Consider the following 16,783-nt stretch of genomic DNA (forward strand, 5'->3'; position numbering starts at 1 on the left):
TTAGATATTAATACTTTGTACTTTTACTCAAGTACGCTTTTGATGCGGGATTGAACCTGTAGTATTTCTATATGAGGTATTGCTGCTTTTACTTTTTTAAACTTTAAAAAAATCTGTCTATAGTCTATAAAACCAAAACACAACGTTCTCAAAGCTATGAGCACAACACCATGGTAACGCAGACTCACTTCCATGGCAACCAGTAAGCAACACTGGAGCGGGCAGCGGGCTGCTGGGAGATATAGATGTCCGGAGCCGTCTCACTGATACGTTTGACCTACACTCTGAGGGGGGGCCGCAGGCTATCCAGTAACACATTCACGGGCCGCGGCTGAAGCAGGGCCAGGATTACACAAGGGCCCGGAGGAGAGGGGGGTCCCAGCGGAGCCACAACCAGGGGTTAGCAGCCCATCAATTTCCATCAGCCCCCCCAACTGTTTATTGCTCTGACATTTCCACTGTTCCCTTTACGCTCAATTATAAAACGTCACAGTTTCAACTGAAATTCTGCCATTAATACAAACACACACATTCTACTAATACTGCTTCTACTAATATAAGTGCTAGTCCAAAAATATATTTTAAATAATTGTTTATAATAAAGTAACATTACAAATTGAACACGTGATGTTTTAAAGCGGAGAAATGTAACTAAACAAACCAGATTTTCTAAAGTAAGTTGAAATAATATGCAATATCAGATGCTAATGTGTAAGCTAAAATGTTAATTTTAGGCATACAAATTGTATTGCAATTGTTATTGTAAAACGTTCATTTTTTTTAACCTATTTGAATCTTCCGTTAATATGATTTGAACCTGAAGAAATGGAAGTTCCAAATAAATGACTAACATGGAATATAACATTCTAATCTTGGCTGATGGTCCACGCAGCTCATTGCTACAAATCACAGTCTTGTGAATAGAGTTTCCTCTAAAGAAAGTTGTGATTGTTTAGTCAACAATTCAGGTTGTAATGAAAAGGAACTTTACAAAACATTATAACATGAAATAAAATGATAACGCTTTTCTATGAATCGTAGTGGAAATTAAAAGACAAAACACTATAATAACTGTCTCTATTTGTCCTAAAATGACACACAGGAGACCATCTACAGACTGATATTGAATGAAGGTTAACACAACATGAAAGCCCTCTTCATCTTGATTGTAGTTAAGAAAATCAAAACACTAATACTGGCTCCAAAAATACTTAACTTAAGAACTTTGTAAGTTTTAACTTCATAATGAAAACTTCCCTTAAGGTTTTCCTTCATTTGAAATAGCCATAGAGACTGAGTCAGTGATAATCAGAAGCAGGGACATCCTGGCATACAAGGAGCGCCTAATATCAAATAGTGTAAAGAAACGTCACTCAGAGCCAGAGCCGGGCTCATGGTGAGGAAAGCAGGGCTCAGTCTGAACACATGAGCAGCTCTCAGCCTGCAGCGTGCTCACCCCGAGAGGACTGGCAGAACACACAGACGGTACTCAGAGGTGAAAGATTATATGATTAGCGGTGGGGTGGGACACTTAGAAAAAAGTTACCAAAAATACTCATCTTTTAATTTGTCCGAATGTTAGTGCACTTTTGATGTCACAGGTATATATCAAGGTTCAAAGGCTTTTAGTCATATGCACAGCTAAAGTGGCAATGCAAACTTTAAGTCTCAGTCGCTTCCAGCAATGCAACATTATTTTATATATATCAGACATAAAACAGTCAAACTAATTTAAAAAACAATACAAAATAGTGCAAGAAGTGGATAGTGCTGTTGCAAGATTATTGTGCAGGTAATGCAAGAGAAGTTAACGACAAGTAAATAGTATAAAATGAGCTAAAAATAAACGTAAAATGAAATATTGTACAGTGAAATAAAATACTGCTTATTGTAATAATGATCACCTATATACAGGGTCTAGCAAGGGTTAGACAGGGTCTAACAATATTGATATGTGCCGTTAAAAGAGGGTTCAGATCAAAGAATATCATCTAAATGAAATGGAGGCATTCCAGAAAATCAGCGTGGAATCGTTTTTGGATGTCACATAGATAATCTGAATAATGAGAAACGCTCAGTTAACCACATTTTTTTGCCCTTTGATTTGAACAAAGAAATCCAGTTCCACTCCTCAGGTGGAGATGTATCACTTCTTAATTAGACACAGAGTTTGAATGTACCACATTCAGCATCAGACAGAGCCTTTCGAGTGTACAACTGGCAGAGGAGCTTTTTAAATGGAGCTGACCCGAGAGCAGCCTCCTCCTGGTGGACTGCAGAGCTGTGGAGCGAGGTGGAGCGTCACAGTGTGTGCTTCATCGATCAATATTCCACCGGAGGGGGGAAGTGTGCGGTCCCTGATGTTTACTCACAGTACAGATACAGCAGGAGCAGAGAGCACAGGCCGGAAAAAAATACAGAGGCATCTGAAGTTCTAACAATCTCCTCGGAGAATAGAGAGGAGACAAAACAACAGATGGAGAAACATGGACAGCAGCTCTGCTGGAATAGATGGGTCTCATATTTCAGGAATTAATGTTTACTTTTTCCTATCTTTAAATGTGTTTCTCTTGAGAAGAAATAAATGCAAACACCCACCATGATGGTTATCTGCTTCAGAGTACTGAGGTACATTTCACCTTTGGTTTATAACAATTGTGTGACATCACATTATTGTTTTATTATTATTTAAATAATGAAATGTAAGTAACTAAATCACACATTTAAAGGTGCTATGTTAACTAATTCAATTGTCTAATTATGTCCAGCATAAACTGTAAGCATCTGGCTTTATAGGTCTAAAAATGCATTATCTAGAAATAATGTAAACCTGTAGCTCTTACAGAAGATCAAACTAAACTGTCAGAGCTTAAATACACAAAATACTTAATTCGTGAGTTTTCAAACTCATAATCCGGTGCATCATCCCTGGAGTTTTTTGTCTCATGGTGCAGGTTACGTCTGGGAGCAGAACAGTGTAGAGCCCGCCGAACTGAACCATTGCATTTCTCACTGTACACTGTAAAAACATTTTTTTGTAAAAAAATGGATATTTTCTGGCGGGGTTCTTTTACAATTTATTTTACAGTGTATTAAACAACTACGGGAGTTTACAAGGTGTTTCCCTCTGCCTCAAGTCTTTTTGCTAAGGCTAACCCCGTCGTGACAGGAGATTGATATCCATGTTATTTTGAGAAGATAATTCTTAGATCTATAGCACTATTACACAACTATTTAATGGAGATTGAAGCACATTATAAAGGTTCCAAAGATATCCATCAATCCTGCATCAAATATTGGTAACACTTCCTATGAAGAGATAATACATAATATCAAATATAATGCTTTATGAATACACACGTGATGCTTTCCAGTCATAACACATTATTGTGTGATGACAATGAAGCATTTTATGGATAATCACGACCAGTGGTGACTGGTCATTAGGGGCAGGCTTATATATAGACATCTAAGTTTTTTAAGCCCCACCACTTTTGTACATATAAAAACGCCACTGATCACGACACATTTTAAATTTTAGGTTGACCGATGAGCTCAAAATATATGACCTCACCTACACACACTTTGAATTATAAACTGTAGTGGGGCGGATCTACGGCCCCCCCCAGCTGCCCCCCTAACTTTTGTTTCACTAAAACTGTACAAAAACAAACCTACACTATTTCCACAAGCTTCTCAAGCAACGAAATAAGCATTACATTAGTTAAAAGTGAATCATTTTAAATATCATTTTAGGCCCGTTAAAAACGCAGCTACGGCCCTGCATTAAACTGCGAAGCGGCGTTCACACAGACCGCGGCCCACAGAGCTGCAGAGAGGACGCGAGCTGTCCCAGCACCTATGGATCAGCTTCCCCTGGAAGCATTTCCCCTTCCACTAGTTTTGTTTTTACTAAGGACTTGCTTTTACTAAGGACTTGCTTGAAACTAAATATTAATAAAACGCTGCCGTTTGAATCGATAGCGTTTAACAGACGGTCGCTGTTAGGGACGTTACGTTACAAAATACTACGCAGACAGCGTTAGCTGGGAGATCGATCACTTTGCTAAAGTACGAGGTAGCCTACTATTAAATCCACGTAAACTACACATCACAGCAATGAGGCCAGATCAATGAAACCAGGATACATCCTTTACCGTAAAAACTGGATCTAAACACAGCTGCCTGTTTGATAGCCTACATACTTTCTGATGTTATATTTATGATATGCTACATATTAGCTAGGCTACATTTAAGATGGACTTTTATTAATCCCTCGTGGGGAAATTGTTTCTCTGCATTTGACCCATCCTAGTGTTAGGAGCAGTGTGCTGCCATTTTGAACGGCGCCCGGGGAGCAGTGTGGGGAACGGTGTCTTGCTCAGGGACACCTCGGTAGCACTTGGTCTTCTACTCGGTAGAACTGGTGACCTTCCAGTTGCCAAGCCAAGTCCCTATCGACTTCGCCACCACCGCCCCAAACATGGCCCTAACGCAGTAGCGTAGGCAGAAATGTACTTTAGGGTGGGCCTTTAAAAAATAGGGTGGGCCAGATTTTTCTTCTGCGCATGAGAAGCTAACAACAATCCCCGCCGGTACCGGTGGCAGATTACTTTTAGAATACTTTTGGAATACTTTCTTTTTCCATAACAGATGGGTATGTTTTGGTGAACAGGAGACACATATTTTACTGTTTTAATGGCTTATCAAGAGCACAAACACAACATATTGGTGTCATTCTGGACAGCTCCCTCTCATCTCCACCACACATAAAAATGCATCACCCGGACTGCATTCTTTGTACTGTCTTAAAACCTTTCCTTAGAATATGTTGTGAATTGTAAGGTGTCCTTGGGTGCTTTGAAAGGCGCCCCTAAATAGAATGAATCATCATTATTATTTGTTATTATTATCTGAAATGATGCAATAACTTTTCAAACTTTTTCCAGTCACTTTCCCCATGCATTCAGCAGCAGCAGGCCATTCACTTTGATTTTATCCCGTTATAAATGTCATCATTTCGACAATAAAGAAATGCTACATAAACGTTATCTTGCACATTTTATCTAACCATCTCCGTTTCTAACCTTCAATATATTTTAAAAGAGATCTCTCTCTCTCTCTGCGTGCGGGGGCGGGGCCTCACAGACACGCTGCATCTCTCTCTCGCTCACAGACATGCTGCAGCGCCGTGCAGTGTGCACACAGTTCTGCCGGTAATGAAGATTACATTTTGTGAGGAAACTTTTCCACCAATAATTCCAATAAGTATTCCAAAATGTATTCACTTCAGGTTTACGAAAGTAACTGTAATGTGATTATGTAACGGCGTTACATGTAGGCCTATTCTGTACAACCCAACCCTGTGTAGCCTATATCTCTCCGGACTGTCCACCAGCAGATGAAAAACACCCACCTCTCCGCCTCTTCCAAGGGACGAGGGAACCGTGCGGCAGAGTTTCCGTTAACATTTTTTTTTCTTCTGACAGCCCAGCAGCAGGAGAGGTGGGGAGAGGGAGACGTGGGGAGAGGGAGACGTGGGGAGAGGGAGGCGGGGCTATTTCATCATTATCAGAAAATGATCGTATAGATCGCTGCTATATAAGGGCAGTGGGGGCTCTTCTTGGAGTCTGGCTTTTAAAAAAAACAAACAATGTTCATTAGTGAACTTTGAGCCATCATTTATTTTTGCAGGCAGCTCTCTGCCTCTCTCACGTTATTATGGCGCGCCGGAACCAACAATCAGTTTTTACCGTAAATGAGTTTGGTTCAGAGGACAAAGCACATACAACATTAATTAAACTCGATATTTGTTCACTTGAATTTCACTTTGAATTCTTGGATATTCTCAATGGGTGAATACATTTTGTTATAATAATAACAAATTAAAAAAATTAAATGACACCGAAGCTTTCTCAGGGTGGGACAATGAGTAAACTGGGTGGGCCTGGGCCCACCCTGGCCCTATGGTGGCTACGCCACTGCCAGGGCTCGAAATTAACTTTTTTCCTCAGTGTCCCACAACTGTCCCAAATTCTACTTTGTATTGTCCCGGATATAACCAGCAGTGTCCCAAATTTAAATTCGTACCGTCGCCCCCCCAATTATGCAGAATACATATAATTTGATACTTTTTTGTCACTTAATCATCACACCATAGACTCTGGTCCACCATGTAAGTTTAAAATACTTATTCTTTTAAACATATGAATATTAGTCTGATCTGTTGCCTCTCCTAGAGTAGAAGGGAAGAGAGTTGTTTTAAGACATGTTTTTCTATTGTTTCTCAATATCCAGACTAATTTATCATTGTCATGTCAACATTGAAGAATTCTGATTTGTATTTTTCAATTCAATATGGTATGGCTGTATGGTCTCTGTGTTTTATGATCGGAACCCTCTATCTGGCAATAAAAGTGGCATGAATGATAATAAAAAAACAGAAGTTCCATAATACAGTTTAATAAATGTATCTGTTTTCAGTTCTAATTACAAGTTATCCTCACAAGTCAGTAGTACTATAGGAATATAAATTGATCTTCTATTTTCATTCATGAATGTCAATCATCTTGCTCTCACTCATTCATTCGACACTTTCCATCTGATGAAGGCAAATGCCTTCCCAGATGTAAAAAAGTAGAAAAGATTACATTCAGTTATAACTGCCAAAACAAACGTTATTTACACTAGTATGGCCCCTGTTAAAAATGTTTGTAATGTTATCTACTGTAAGTTGGTCGAACGAATGCCTCCTCATCCGGAAGCTGACCGAGCAGACCCGAGCAGCAGTCGAGAGGAGCCGAGCGCATCCGCGAAGCACACAAAATGGCGACGTCAGAGTTCCCGTTAGCCTGCAAATCTAAATCTCTTCGGTCAAAAATAATTTCCCTTTAGTGCAATACCGCTTCAGTTGCGCCACTTATGTGACAGACAAGAAGAGTATGTGACAGACAAGAATAGTCAATTCTAATGTCTAACACTTAATGTGGAGAAATAGATGTCCTGTATGGGTTGATTGTGCGTTGATCTGTTGGTAATGCCTCGGGGTTCCGGTGGGCATGTTAACAAATGCATAATGCTGCGCTATACTTTGCGGCCTCACCCGGTTGCATAGCGACGCTTATTGTTTAGGTGTATTTTAATAAGCAGGTAGTTATATCATTAGCTAGAAATAGCTGGATCTGATCGATATGGACATAAACGCGAGTGAAGTCTAATCTGCAGTAGGGCCTGGCTCATTTCGTGGCATCTGCAGGCAGTGGCAAGTCCTTCCGGCATATGCCACAGAGGCCACTACTCTGTGGTAGCTGTGGCAAGTACTTCCGGCATATGCCACAGAGGCCGCTACTCTGTGGTAGCTGTGGCAAGTACTTCCGGCATATGCCACAGAGGCCGCTACTCTGTGGTAGCTGTGGCAAGTACTTCCGGCATATGCCACAGAGGCCGCTACTCTGTGGTAGCTGTGGCAAGTACTTCCGGCATATGCCACAGATGCCACAACTTGCAGAGGCATCTGCCGCTGCTCAACGGGAGTTGCCACAAGATGCCAGAGTAAGAGAACGTTTACGGTAGCTGCCACTCGCCTTCCGTGGCAAATGCTGCTATTTAAACCCGTATTTATCGTGTAAAATGTCGCTGTTTTGGCATGACTTTATCGAACTGATCTGTACACAGGACTGGTGATCTGTGTACAGGGTTGGGTTGTAACTGAATACACGTAACGGCGTTACGTAATCAGAATACAAAAACCAAGTAGCCTAACTGTATTCAGCTCACGTTACATTTGAAAAACAACTAATCCGAATACAGTTACTTTCGTAAACCTGAAGTGAATACATTTTGGAATACTTATTGGAATTATTGGTGGAAAAGTTTCCTCACAAAATGTATCCTAATATTCATTTCCGGCAGAACTGTGTGCACAGCGCAGCAGCATATCTGTGAGGCCCCACCCCCGCACGCAGATGAGAGAGAGATCTCTTTTTAAATATATTGAAAGTTAGAAACGGAGATGGTTCGATAAAACGTGCAAGATAACGTTTATGTAGCATTTCTTTATTGTCGAAATGATGACATTTCATAACTGGATCAAATCAAAGTGAATGGCCTGCTGCTGCTGAAGGCATGGGGCAATATAAGTCCTTTGCCTAATTTATAAAGTAAACCTTAGCATCTCACTAGCAGTGGCAACTGCAATCAGTTACAGCTGCCCTAAGTCTGTAGCCAAGTCTAATAACACCAGTGTACACGTTGCTGTGTCAATACAGATATGTATTTGTTAATTATTTGTCTTTACTAGTCATACACCTGGTTTATCGTAGCAAGCAGTGGAAACTCCCCTCAAGAAGCGAAAATTGCCAAGGGCGTTGCAACCCTCACTCGCCAATATTTCATCATAAATATAGCACGTTTGTTTATTTTAGCAAACCATGCTCCAAGTAAAATTGAATAGAAATTATAATGTTTAAAAAAATAGAGATCGGACCATCAGTCCTGTGTACAGATCATCAGTCCTGTGTACAGATCAGTTCGATAAAGTCATGCCAAAACAGCGACATTTTACACGATAAATACGGGTTTAAATAGCAGCATTTGCCACGGAAGGCGAGTAGCAGCTACCGTAAACCTTCTCTTACTCTGGCATCTTGTGGCAACTCCCGTTGAGCAGCGGCAGATGCCTCGGCAAGTTGTGGCATCTGTGGCATATGCCGGAAGGACTTGCCACAGCTACCACAGAGTAGCGGCCTCTGTGGCATATGCCGGAAGGACTTGCCACTGCCTGCAGATGCCACGAAATGCGCTTGCTGTCTCTCCTAATCTGACGGGAGAGAGAGATCAGCTGCTGCTGACGAGTCGAGACTCGACACGCAGCTCTGCATAATCACATGCAGCGGTGAGCGGACAAACCACACACTTCAGGTTAGAATATCACACGTAGCTATTTTAATGACCTCTCAAACTACCTAAACTAGTTATAGATATGTTTAGTTTTACTGTCGGGTCACTCATTAATGGATCCGCGAGCTGCATGATACTGGCATAATAGATTGCCCGATCGGGCAACCAGCAGGTGAGGCTTCATTGCCCGAGCTAAATACTAGATGGCCCCGGGCCATCGGGCAGTCGTTAATGTCGAGCCTTGTGATTGACAAACTAAAATTACCTTGCGACCCCTTTTCTAATCGTCACCCAATCTGACTGACGTTCTTGACCCAAAAAAACTAAAACACTAAAAAAAGATGAAAAGCTAAATGATTAGCTAAATTCCTTACGTTTTTGCAGCTAAAGATTCTAGCCTGGTCACTGACTGGCTGACAAAGAAAATACAAAAATGATCGGCTACACCTCTTATTCTGATCAACTGTATTTCACATCATTTTCACAAACTTCAAAAGAACATTACATTGCATTTACACGACTTACAATAAGTACATTCGACCAGGAAGACACAACCTTGAAGAAAACAGAATCATATAAGTACATCAGGTTTCATAGAGCCAAACATTTCAAGTGCTACTCAACTGGCTATAGATAAGCCAGTCCTTTATTAGTATATAAGTGCTTTGTTAATAATTCTATCGCTCGAGGTGGAGTCGAAAGAGATGAGTTTTCAGTCTGCGCCGGAAGGTCTGTAAGCTTTCTGCTGTCCTGATGTCAATGGGGAGCTCATTCCACCATTTTGGAGCCAGGATAGCAAACCCATGTGTTTTTGCTGATGGGAACTTGGGTCCCCCTCGCAGCGAGGGTGCAGCGAGTCGTTTGGCTGATGCAGAGCGTAGTGCACGCGCTGGGGTATACAGTTTAACCATGTCCTGGATGTACGAAGGGCCAGATCCATTCGCAGCATGGTAAGCAAGTACCAGTGTCTTGAAGTGGATTCTAGCAGTTACCGGAAGCCAGTGAAGGGAGCGGAGGAGCGGAGTGGTGTGTGAACATTTAGGAAGGTTGAAGACCAAACGAGCCGCTGCATTCTGGGTGAGCTGCAGAGGTCGGATGGCACATGCAGGTAGACCAGCCAGGAGGGAGTTGCAGTAGTCTAGGCGTGAGATGACGAGAGCCTGGACCAGAACCTGCGTCGCTTTCTGTGTCAGCTGGGGACGTATCTTCCTGATGTTGTAAAGCGTGTATCTGCAGCAACGGGTTGTAGCAATGATGTTTGCAGTGAAGGACAGGTTGTTATCTAGGATCACACCCAGATTCCTTGCAGTCTGAGTCGGGGAAACAACAGAGGTGCCGATGTTGATAGTCAGGTCAAGAGTGGGACAATCTTTTCCCGGAAGGAAGAGCAGCTCAGTCTTGTCAAGGTTGAGCTTGAGGTGATGAGCAGACATCCATTGAGAGATGTCAGCTAGACAAGCAGAGATGCGTGCGACGACCTGGGTCTCTGAGCGGGGAAAGGACAGAATTAATTGGGTGTCGTCAGCTTAGCAGTGGTATGAAAAACCATGCAGGCTAATGACTGATTCGAGCAAGTTTGTGTACAGGGAGAAGAGGAGGGGACCAAGAACAGAGCCCTGAGGGACCCCTGTAGTTCATTGACAAGGGTCGGACTCAGACCCTCTCCAAGTTACCCTGTAGGTACAGTCTTTGAGGTATGAGGTGAGGAGGGAAAGTGCAGAGCCTGAAACCCCAAGTTTTTGGAGAGTGCGAAGGAGGATCTGATGATTCACCGTGTTGAATGCAGCAGACAGGTCCAACAAGATGATGACAGAGGAGAGGGATGCTGCTTTGGCAGTGTGCAGTTCCTCAGTGACAGCAATGAGAGCAGTTTCTGTGGAGTGACCTGCCTTGAAACCAGACTGGTGCGGATCCAGAAGGTTGTTCTTCTGGACTTCCGTTTGATGAGGGAGTGAGCAGACGTGTGCGTGGAGGGCTCCTGACAAACTTTTCTATACCTTTCAAATACTACTCAAAGCCGATCTGGTAACGGAATCAAACCACGCTCATATTTAAGGGAACTATGACGTAATGTCTAAGGGGAAACAGAAACAGCCATCGACATCAACCACACAAACAACCAGAGCTGCGACCACAGCGGCTAAGATAGCAGCTAACATGGCTGCCGCTTGCCCAGTTACCAAGGGGGACCTGGAGGCTCTTCTCAGTAAACAAAGTGATAGTTTCAAATCCGATATGGCTAGACTGTTAAAAGAATCAACGGACTCCCTGGAGAGGTCGGTAAACTCACTGGGACAACAAGTGGCATCGTTCAACAGCCGCCTCGACAAAACCGAAGTAGTGGTGGGTGAAAACTTTGAGAAACTCACCTTGATGGAAGCCACTGTTCAGTCTCTACAGTCCCAAACCATCACACTCCAGGAGCGGGTGGATGACCTCGAAAACCGGTCCAGGCGGTCCAACTTGAGGATAATAAACATACCCGAGGGACGCGAGAGGGGTCAGGACCCGATAAAGTTTGTGTCTGACTTGATAATGGAGGTGACGGGTCCCGGTGTTCTCAGCAGTCCTCCGGAGATAGAACGAGCCCACCGCTCCCTGGGTCCCAGACCGGGAGACTCCAACAACACGAGGAAACCTCGGGCCTTCTTTGTAAAATTCCTCCGTTTCCAGAAAAAAGAAGCAGTCTTAAGATGGGCCAGACAACACAAGCTGGATTACGGCGGCACCGAGTTGAGAGTTTATCCTGATATCAGCTCCGTCCTAGCCAAAAAGCGAGCTGCGTTCATCCCCATCAAGAATTCTCTTTACCAGAAAGGAATACAATTCCGCCTGTTGCACCCAGCTCGTCTTCGTGTTTCCTTTAGAAATGACGACTACTACTTTGACTGTCCGCAAAAAGCCCAGGACTTCTACATCCAACGCATTGTCCCGCCGGAGTAGTGGGAGGCTGTGGAGCACGGACTTTCTCTGGACTGAATGCACGGCAAATAAACACTCACAAACGGACATCTCAGGAAACGGTGAAGTTGAAATGTTTAACCTGAGTCTGTTTGTATTAAGATATCCTGATATGGATCCACCGTGAGGTATGGATGGATGTTGTTATCCAGCATGTGCACTAGCTTTTCTCTGTTGTTGTGTGATGTTTACTATGGCCACTTCCGGTGTTAAAGGGGCACGGTCCGGGGAAAACAAGCCTTGCTAGAAACAATCTCAGGTTTGTGCGGTTAACTTTGTATTGGCTACAAACGAAACTAGACTGTTTACTCTGCATGTCAGACCAATTGCCCTGTCTGCTCAGGAACGTAAGTTAGATTATAGGTTAATGTCATACGGAAGTGACATATTGTTTTGGAGTCCTGCTGCTAGTTCTCGTTTTAGGAACAAGCTTAGGAAAGGGAATGTGTGTTTGGCTCTCCTTTTTGAGAGCATTTCTTTTTTTGGGGAGAATTTGGGTGTTATGTCCTACTATATGTTTATTTTAGTTTTTTGTATTTTTGTTGTTCGTTTCTCCTGCTTTCCATTAAATAGGCTGCATACTACCTCTTTATGTACTTCAGGCTCATATTTTGATGATGGTTAATTTAACAGGAAATGGTGAAGCATGTCTAAGACTTGTCTCCTGGAATGTTAAGGGCATGAATGCCCCGGTTAAAAGAGGCAGAATTTTTTTCCACTTAAAACACCTTAAAACGGAAATTGCCTTTCTACAGGAAACTCATCTGACCACTAAGGACCACCATAGGTTAAAAGCATCATGGGTTGGCCAAACCTTTCATTCCAATTTCAGTAGTAGAGCAAGAGGCGCAGCTATTGTGATGCATACAAAAATACAGTTCAGCCCGACTGAGGTTATAGCGGATTCTCAAGGCCGCTTTGTGATAGTTTCTGGTTCCCTCAATAATGTCAATGTTGTTCTCACCAATCTATATGCGCCCAACTGGGATGATGAAGCATTCATGGGAAAAGTGATATCATTATTACCAGACCTAAGCTCCCACCATTTGATTTTGGGCGGTGATCTCAACTGTACAATGGACCCGCTTTTAGACAAATCTAGCCCAAAACGGGACTCCCCCTCTAAAATGGCTAAAGCCCTCTCATTATTTATGAGTCAAACAGGTTGTGTGGACCCATGGCGTTCTCTCCACCCCAAAGCGAAACAGTTTTCTTTCTACTCCTTGGTTCACAAAACATTTTCGAGAATCGACTATTTTTTTATCGATACCTATTTTCTTCCCGCTGTAAAAAACATAGAATACTCACCAATAGTGATATCTGACCACGCCCCATTGTTACTTGACCTCTCATTCACACTGTTACAAAAGACACGTCCCCCCTGGCGACTGAATTGTACACTATTAAACGATGATCGATTCTGTGAAACAATCTCTAAAGCTATTGATGATTTCCTTATAACCAATATGTCTGATGGGATATCACTATCTCTTTTGTGGGAGACGTTAAAAGCTGTGATCCGAGGAGAGATTATCTCTTACTCTGCAAGGAAAAACGAAAAAGCAAAAACAGTTAGAACTTTTAGGTAGTATAACTAAACTAGATAGCCAACTCTCAACATGTCCATCCCCTGAACTCAGTGGCGAGCCGTGACTTTTCTACCTAGGCCCTCTGACCCCACCCCCCTCTTCCCTCGAAAAAAAGAAAAGAAAACGTTTTTACGTCACAGCCTATAGTATACTTCAGCGGAATATCAAAACAGCGGCCCGGGGTGCAAAACGCATCAATGACAGCGACCCTCTACCACACAAAACAACACCATTTATATAAACACCTATCATGACAGGACACCCACAGCCAAGTAACAATTACAAATGAATTAAGTCGGCACGGCGGCCCACATTGAAAATCACTTTGACTTACCTTTGATGATCAAATCACCTAAACACAAAGTCCATCCTCCTGTCTTTTTGGATGAAGAACTTGATGGCGTCGTCATGCAGCTGATCCTTTGCTTTTAAAGCAATCAGCAATTCCTTCTCGATCGAAATTAAGGCCAAGTCTGACAGTCGGACTTGCCCAGTCGTGGACCTCGAGTAGCTTTGTATGCGCTTCAGCGCAGAGAAGGACCTCTCCACAGAGGCAGTGGACACAGGTATTGTCAGGATGATGCATGAGAGGGTGTACACCTGTTTCATGCTTTCACTCAGTCCTTTTTTGAGGAGAAACTGATGAATGTCGGCTGGGCTTTTCCCCAAAATGTCAGACATGCCGTACATCACGGCGAGTTCCGTGTGCAGTCGAGGCTGGTCGAAATATCCGCCATAGCTCTCCATCAAACTGTTCAAGGCAGCAGTTGGGAAATAGTTACAGTAATGCCCGAACTGTTGCGGGTCCAGAAGGGCCAGGAATTCCAGCTTTTTGTGGTCACTGAAGCGGTTGGAAATCTGGGTTAGCAGGCTGTCAATTACGCTGCAGTGGAGCTCCCTGTACCGTGCACGAACGTCTCCTTGAGCTCCACGGCCGCGCGGAGGACCAACCAAAGCCTGGGTTTCATCGTAGACGCTGTCAAAGTTCCCCTTCTCCTGTTCAATTTGTCGCTGTAGCTGATCCACTCTGGCCAGGCAGAACTGCATATCAAAACCTTTGTTCTGAAGTATTTCAAAAACAACATCCGAGTAGGAGAAGATAGCGTGGAAGGTTTTCAACCAAAAGCTGAAATCGAAGCTGGTAAGGAGGGTGATGTATCCATCAGAGCAATGAACAGTTTCGTCATCAAACTCTGTGTGATGGTCTACGATGTGCTCGAACACCTACGAGAGTAATGCTTAGTTTAGAAAAAACAACTTATAGACCTCCAGTAAACACTAAGATTAGCTTTCCATTTAATGTAATACTAGCATAGTTCTTTACCTTCATGTTTTTATGAGTGGGTAGTTTCCAACACTAAATAATTTCTTTATTATTGTTAATATTTCCATTACGTTCATTGTTATTATTATCTTACCTCTCTCAATTCCCTGGTCTTCTCTGCCACTGTGCACACCAAGCGAGAATGAAAGCACCAGCGAGTAGGAGCTGCCCGTGGAAGCCTATGCTGGCAAATATCATCCAGTAGCTTGGTGCGCTTTGCTGAGCGGCTGAAAAAGGTGGCCAAGCCAGAGAGGTGGGAGAAGAAGACCTTACACTCTCTTATCTTGGAAGCTCCCTTTGACAAGACGAGATTTGAGCATAGCAGTGAATGAAAAGGGCCTGTGGAATTGTTTCCTTAACTTTCGCTTGCACCCCATTCAATCCAGAGGCCATAACAGCTGCTCCATCGTAGCACTGCGCGACCACTTTGTCAATACAGCCACTCTCCCTCAGGAACTCCAGCAGCCGTGTAGCTATGGCCTCTGCTCGTTTGTCCTCTGTCACATCTTCGTACTTGAAGAAACGCTCTTTTATCCCATCGTCAGTGACATATCGAAGCACATATGACATCTGCGCCACGTTGCTAATGTCTGTCGTTTCATCCAACATGACCGCAACAAAAGGTGCCTTCCTCAGCTCCTCTTTCATGCTATCCGTCATTACACTAGCGACAGCGCTGATCAGGTCATTCTGAATCCTTGAAGATGTGCCGGTAAATACTGTTGATGTGGCGAGGTGTGTGTGCAGGTCGCTGTCATATTCTGCCACTAAATCCAGCAACTCTATGTAATTCCCCTTGTTTGATGAAGTTACACTCTCATCGTGACCTCGGAACGGCAACTCCTGCTTGCCCAAGTACACCACACAATTTATCAGGCGTTTCAAAATTCCTCGGTTCCTCTTCACCTTTTCATTATGAAGGATGACACCCCGGCGTTGTTGCTCATCCAGCTGGAGCTCTATCCTGGTGTCCCCAAATGTTTTAAGCCGAATAGTAGCTCTGAGGTGACCTGAAGCATTCTGATGGCGATGTGCTGATTTGGATAAACTTCCTAAATCAGAATATCCATCTCTGGCCCATGACCCACTGTCCGCACCAAAAAGCAAGCAATCCCAGCAGTACAGCTTTTGTTCCCTGGTTGATCCGGTCATCCAGTTGTATCTGGCGTAATTGCCGATATTAAAATGCCTCTCGAACCGTTTGGTTTTTTGAACCAAATTAAGCTGTGGTGTTGGTCGCCCTTTGGTAATTAACTCCAATTTATCCGTGTAACTCATTCTTGAAAAAGACTCGGTTAGTAGTTTCGCAACGATGTCATCACTATCACTAACGTGAGCCATCGTGAATGAACGTATGCTAATTCCGCCTAGCTTGACCCGTTGATATATCACATGCATAAACTTGGCAGCGCAGCGGGCGGAACTTGTCATAAAGTCCGCGATAATAAAGCCCTCCCATTTAGAGGGAAGATATGATTGGTCAATTGTACTGTCACTTGACATTACTCTCTCGTTGTTTTACTATAGCGGGCCCTCTGTGAATCGCATAGAGGGCCAGACGAGCTTTTTTCATGTAACCCTTCACATTCAAACAGAAACTGAACAGGAAGATTCGAAGGATTTATTTCTTTGGAAATTTTATTTTAAATACAATTAAATCAAGTTTTTTCGGTAAAAATATAACACAAATAATATTTAAAAAATATATATTTAAAAAAAATAATATTTTTTAAAAATGTTTTTAAATATTATTTTTTAGAATATCTTAGGCCCTCACAGAGGGCCTAGAGGGCCCTGACGGCTCGCCACTGCCTGAACTAGATAAAGAAAGGCAAAATCTTCAGATGGACTACAATTTACTTTCAACGCAAGAGACTGAGAAATTGCTCTTAAGATCGCGTGGATTTCAGTATGAACATGGGGAGAAGGCGGGTCGCCTCCTAGCACACCAAATTAAGAGCCAGTCAGTTTCCCAACAAATTAAACAAATACGGACCCCTACTCGTGAACT

The 16,783-nt window shown here is 43.0% G+C and overlaps 1 protein-coding gene across 1 annotated transcript; it reads right to left on the reverse strand.

Moving 5' to 3' along the window:
• Positions 1-13,696: 13,696 nt before the first annotated feature.
• Positions 13,697-15,432, reverse strand: LOC117552594. Its single transcript, XM_034226184.1, has 3 exons — positions 15,210-15,432; positions 14,867-15,111; positions 13,697-14,672 (listed from the first exon to the last, which is right to left on the reverse strand). The coding sequence occupies exons 1-3, from the start codon at positions 15,430-15,432 to the stop codon at positions 13,797-13,799; spliced, it is 1,344 nt and encodes a 447-aa protein (XP_034082075.1). The 3' UTR covers positions 13,697-13,796.
• Positions 15,433-16,783: the final 1,351 nt, after the last annotated feature.

Source organism: Gymnodraco acuticeps, unplaced genomic scaffold (assembly GCF_902827175.1).
Source record: "Gymnodraco acuticeps unplaced genomic scaffold, fGymAcu1.1, whole genome shotgun sequence".
NCBI classification, from domain to species: Eukaryota; Metazoa; Chordata; class Actinopteri; order Perciformes; family Bathydraconidae; genus Gymnodraco; species Gymnodraco acuticeps.

Coding starts and splice junctions, on each gene's coding strand:
- LOC117552594 (XM_034226184.1), bottom strand. CDS start 15,432: ATGACGGATAGCATGAAAGAGGAGCTGAGGAAGGCACCTTTTGTTGCG. Junction 15,112..15,209: donor GTTCCTGAGGGAGAGTGGCT/GTATTGACAAAG, acceptor ACAATTCCACAG/GCCCTTTTCATTCACTGCTA. Junction 14,673..14,866: donor AGACCAGGGAATTGAGAGAG/GTAAGATAATAA, acceptor TTACTCTCGTAG/GTGTTCGAGCACATCGTAGA.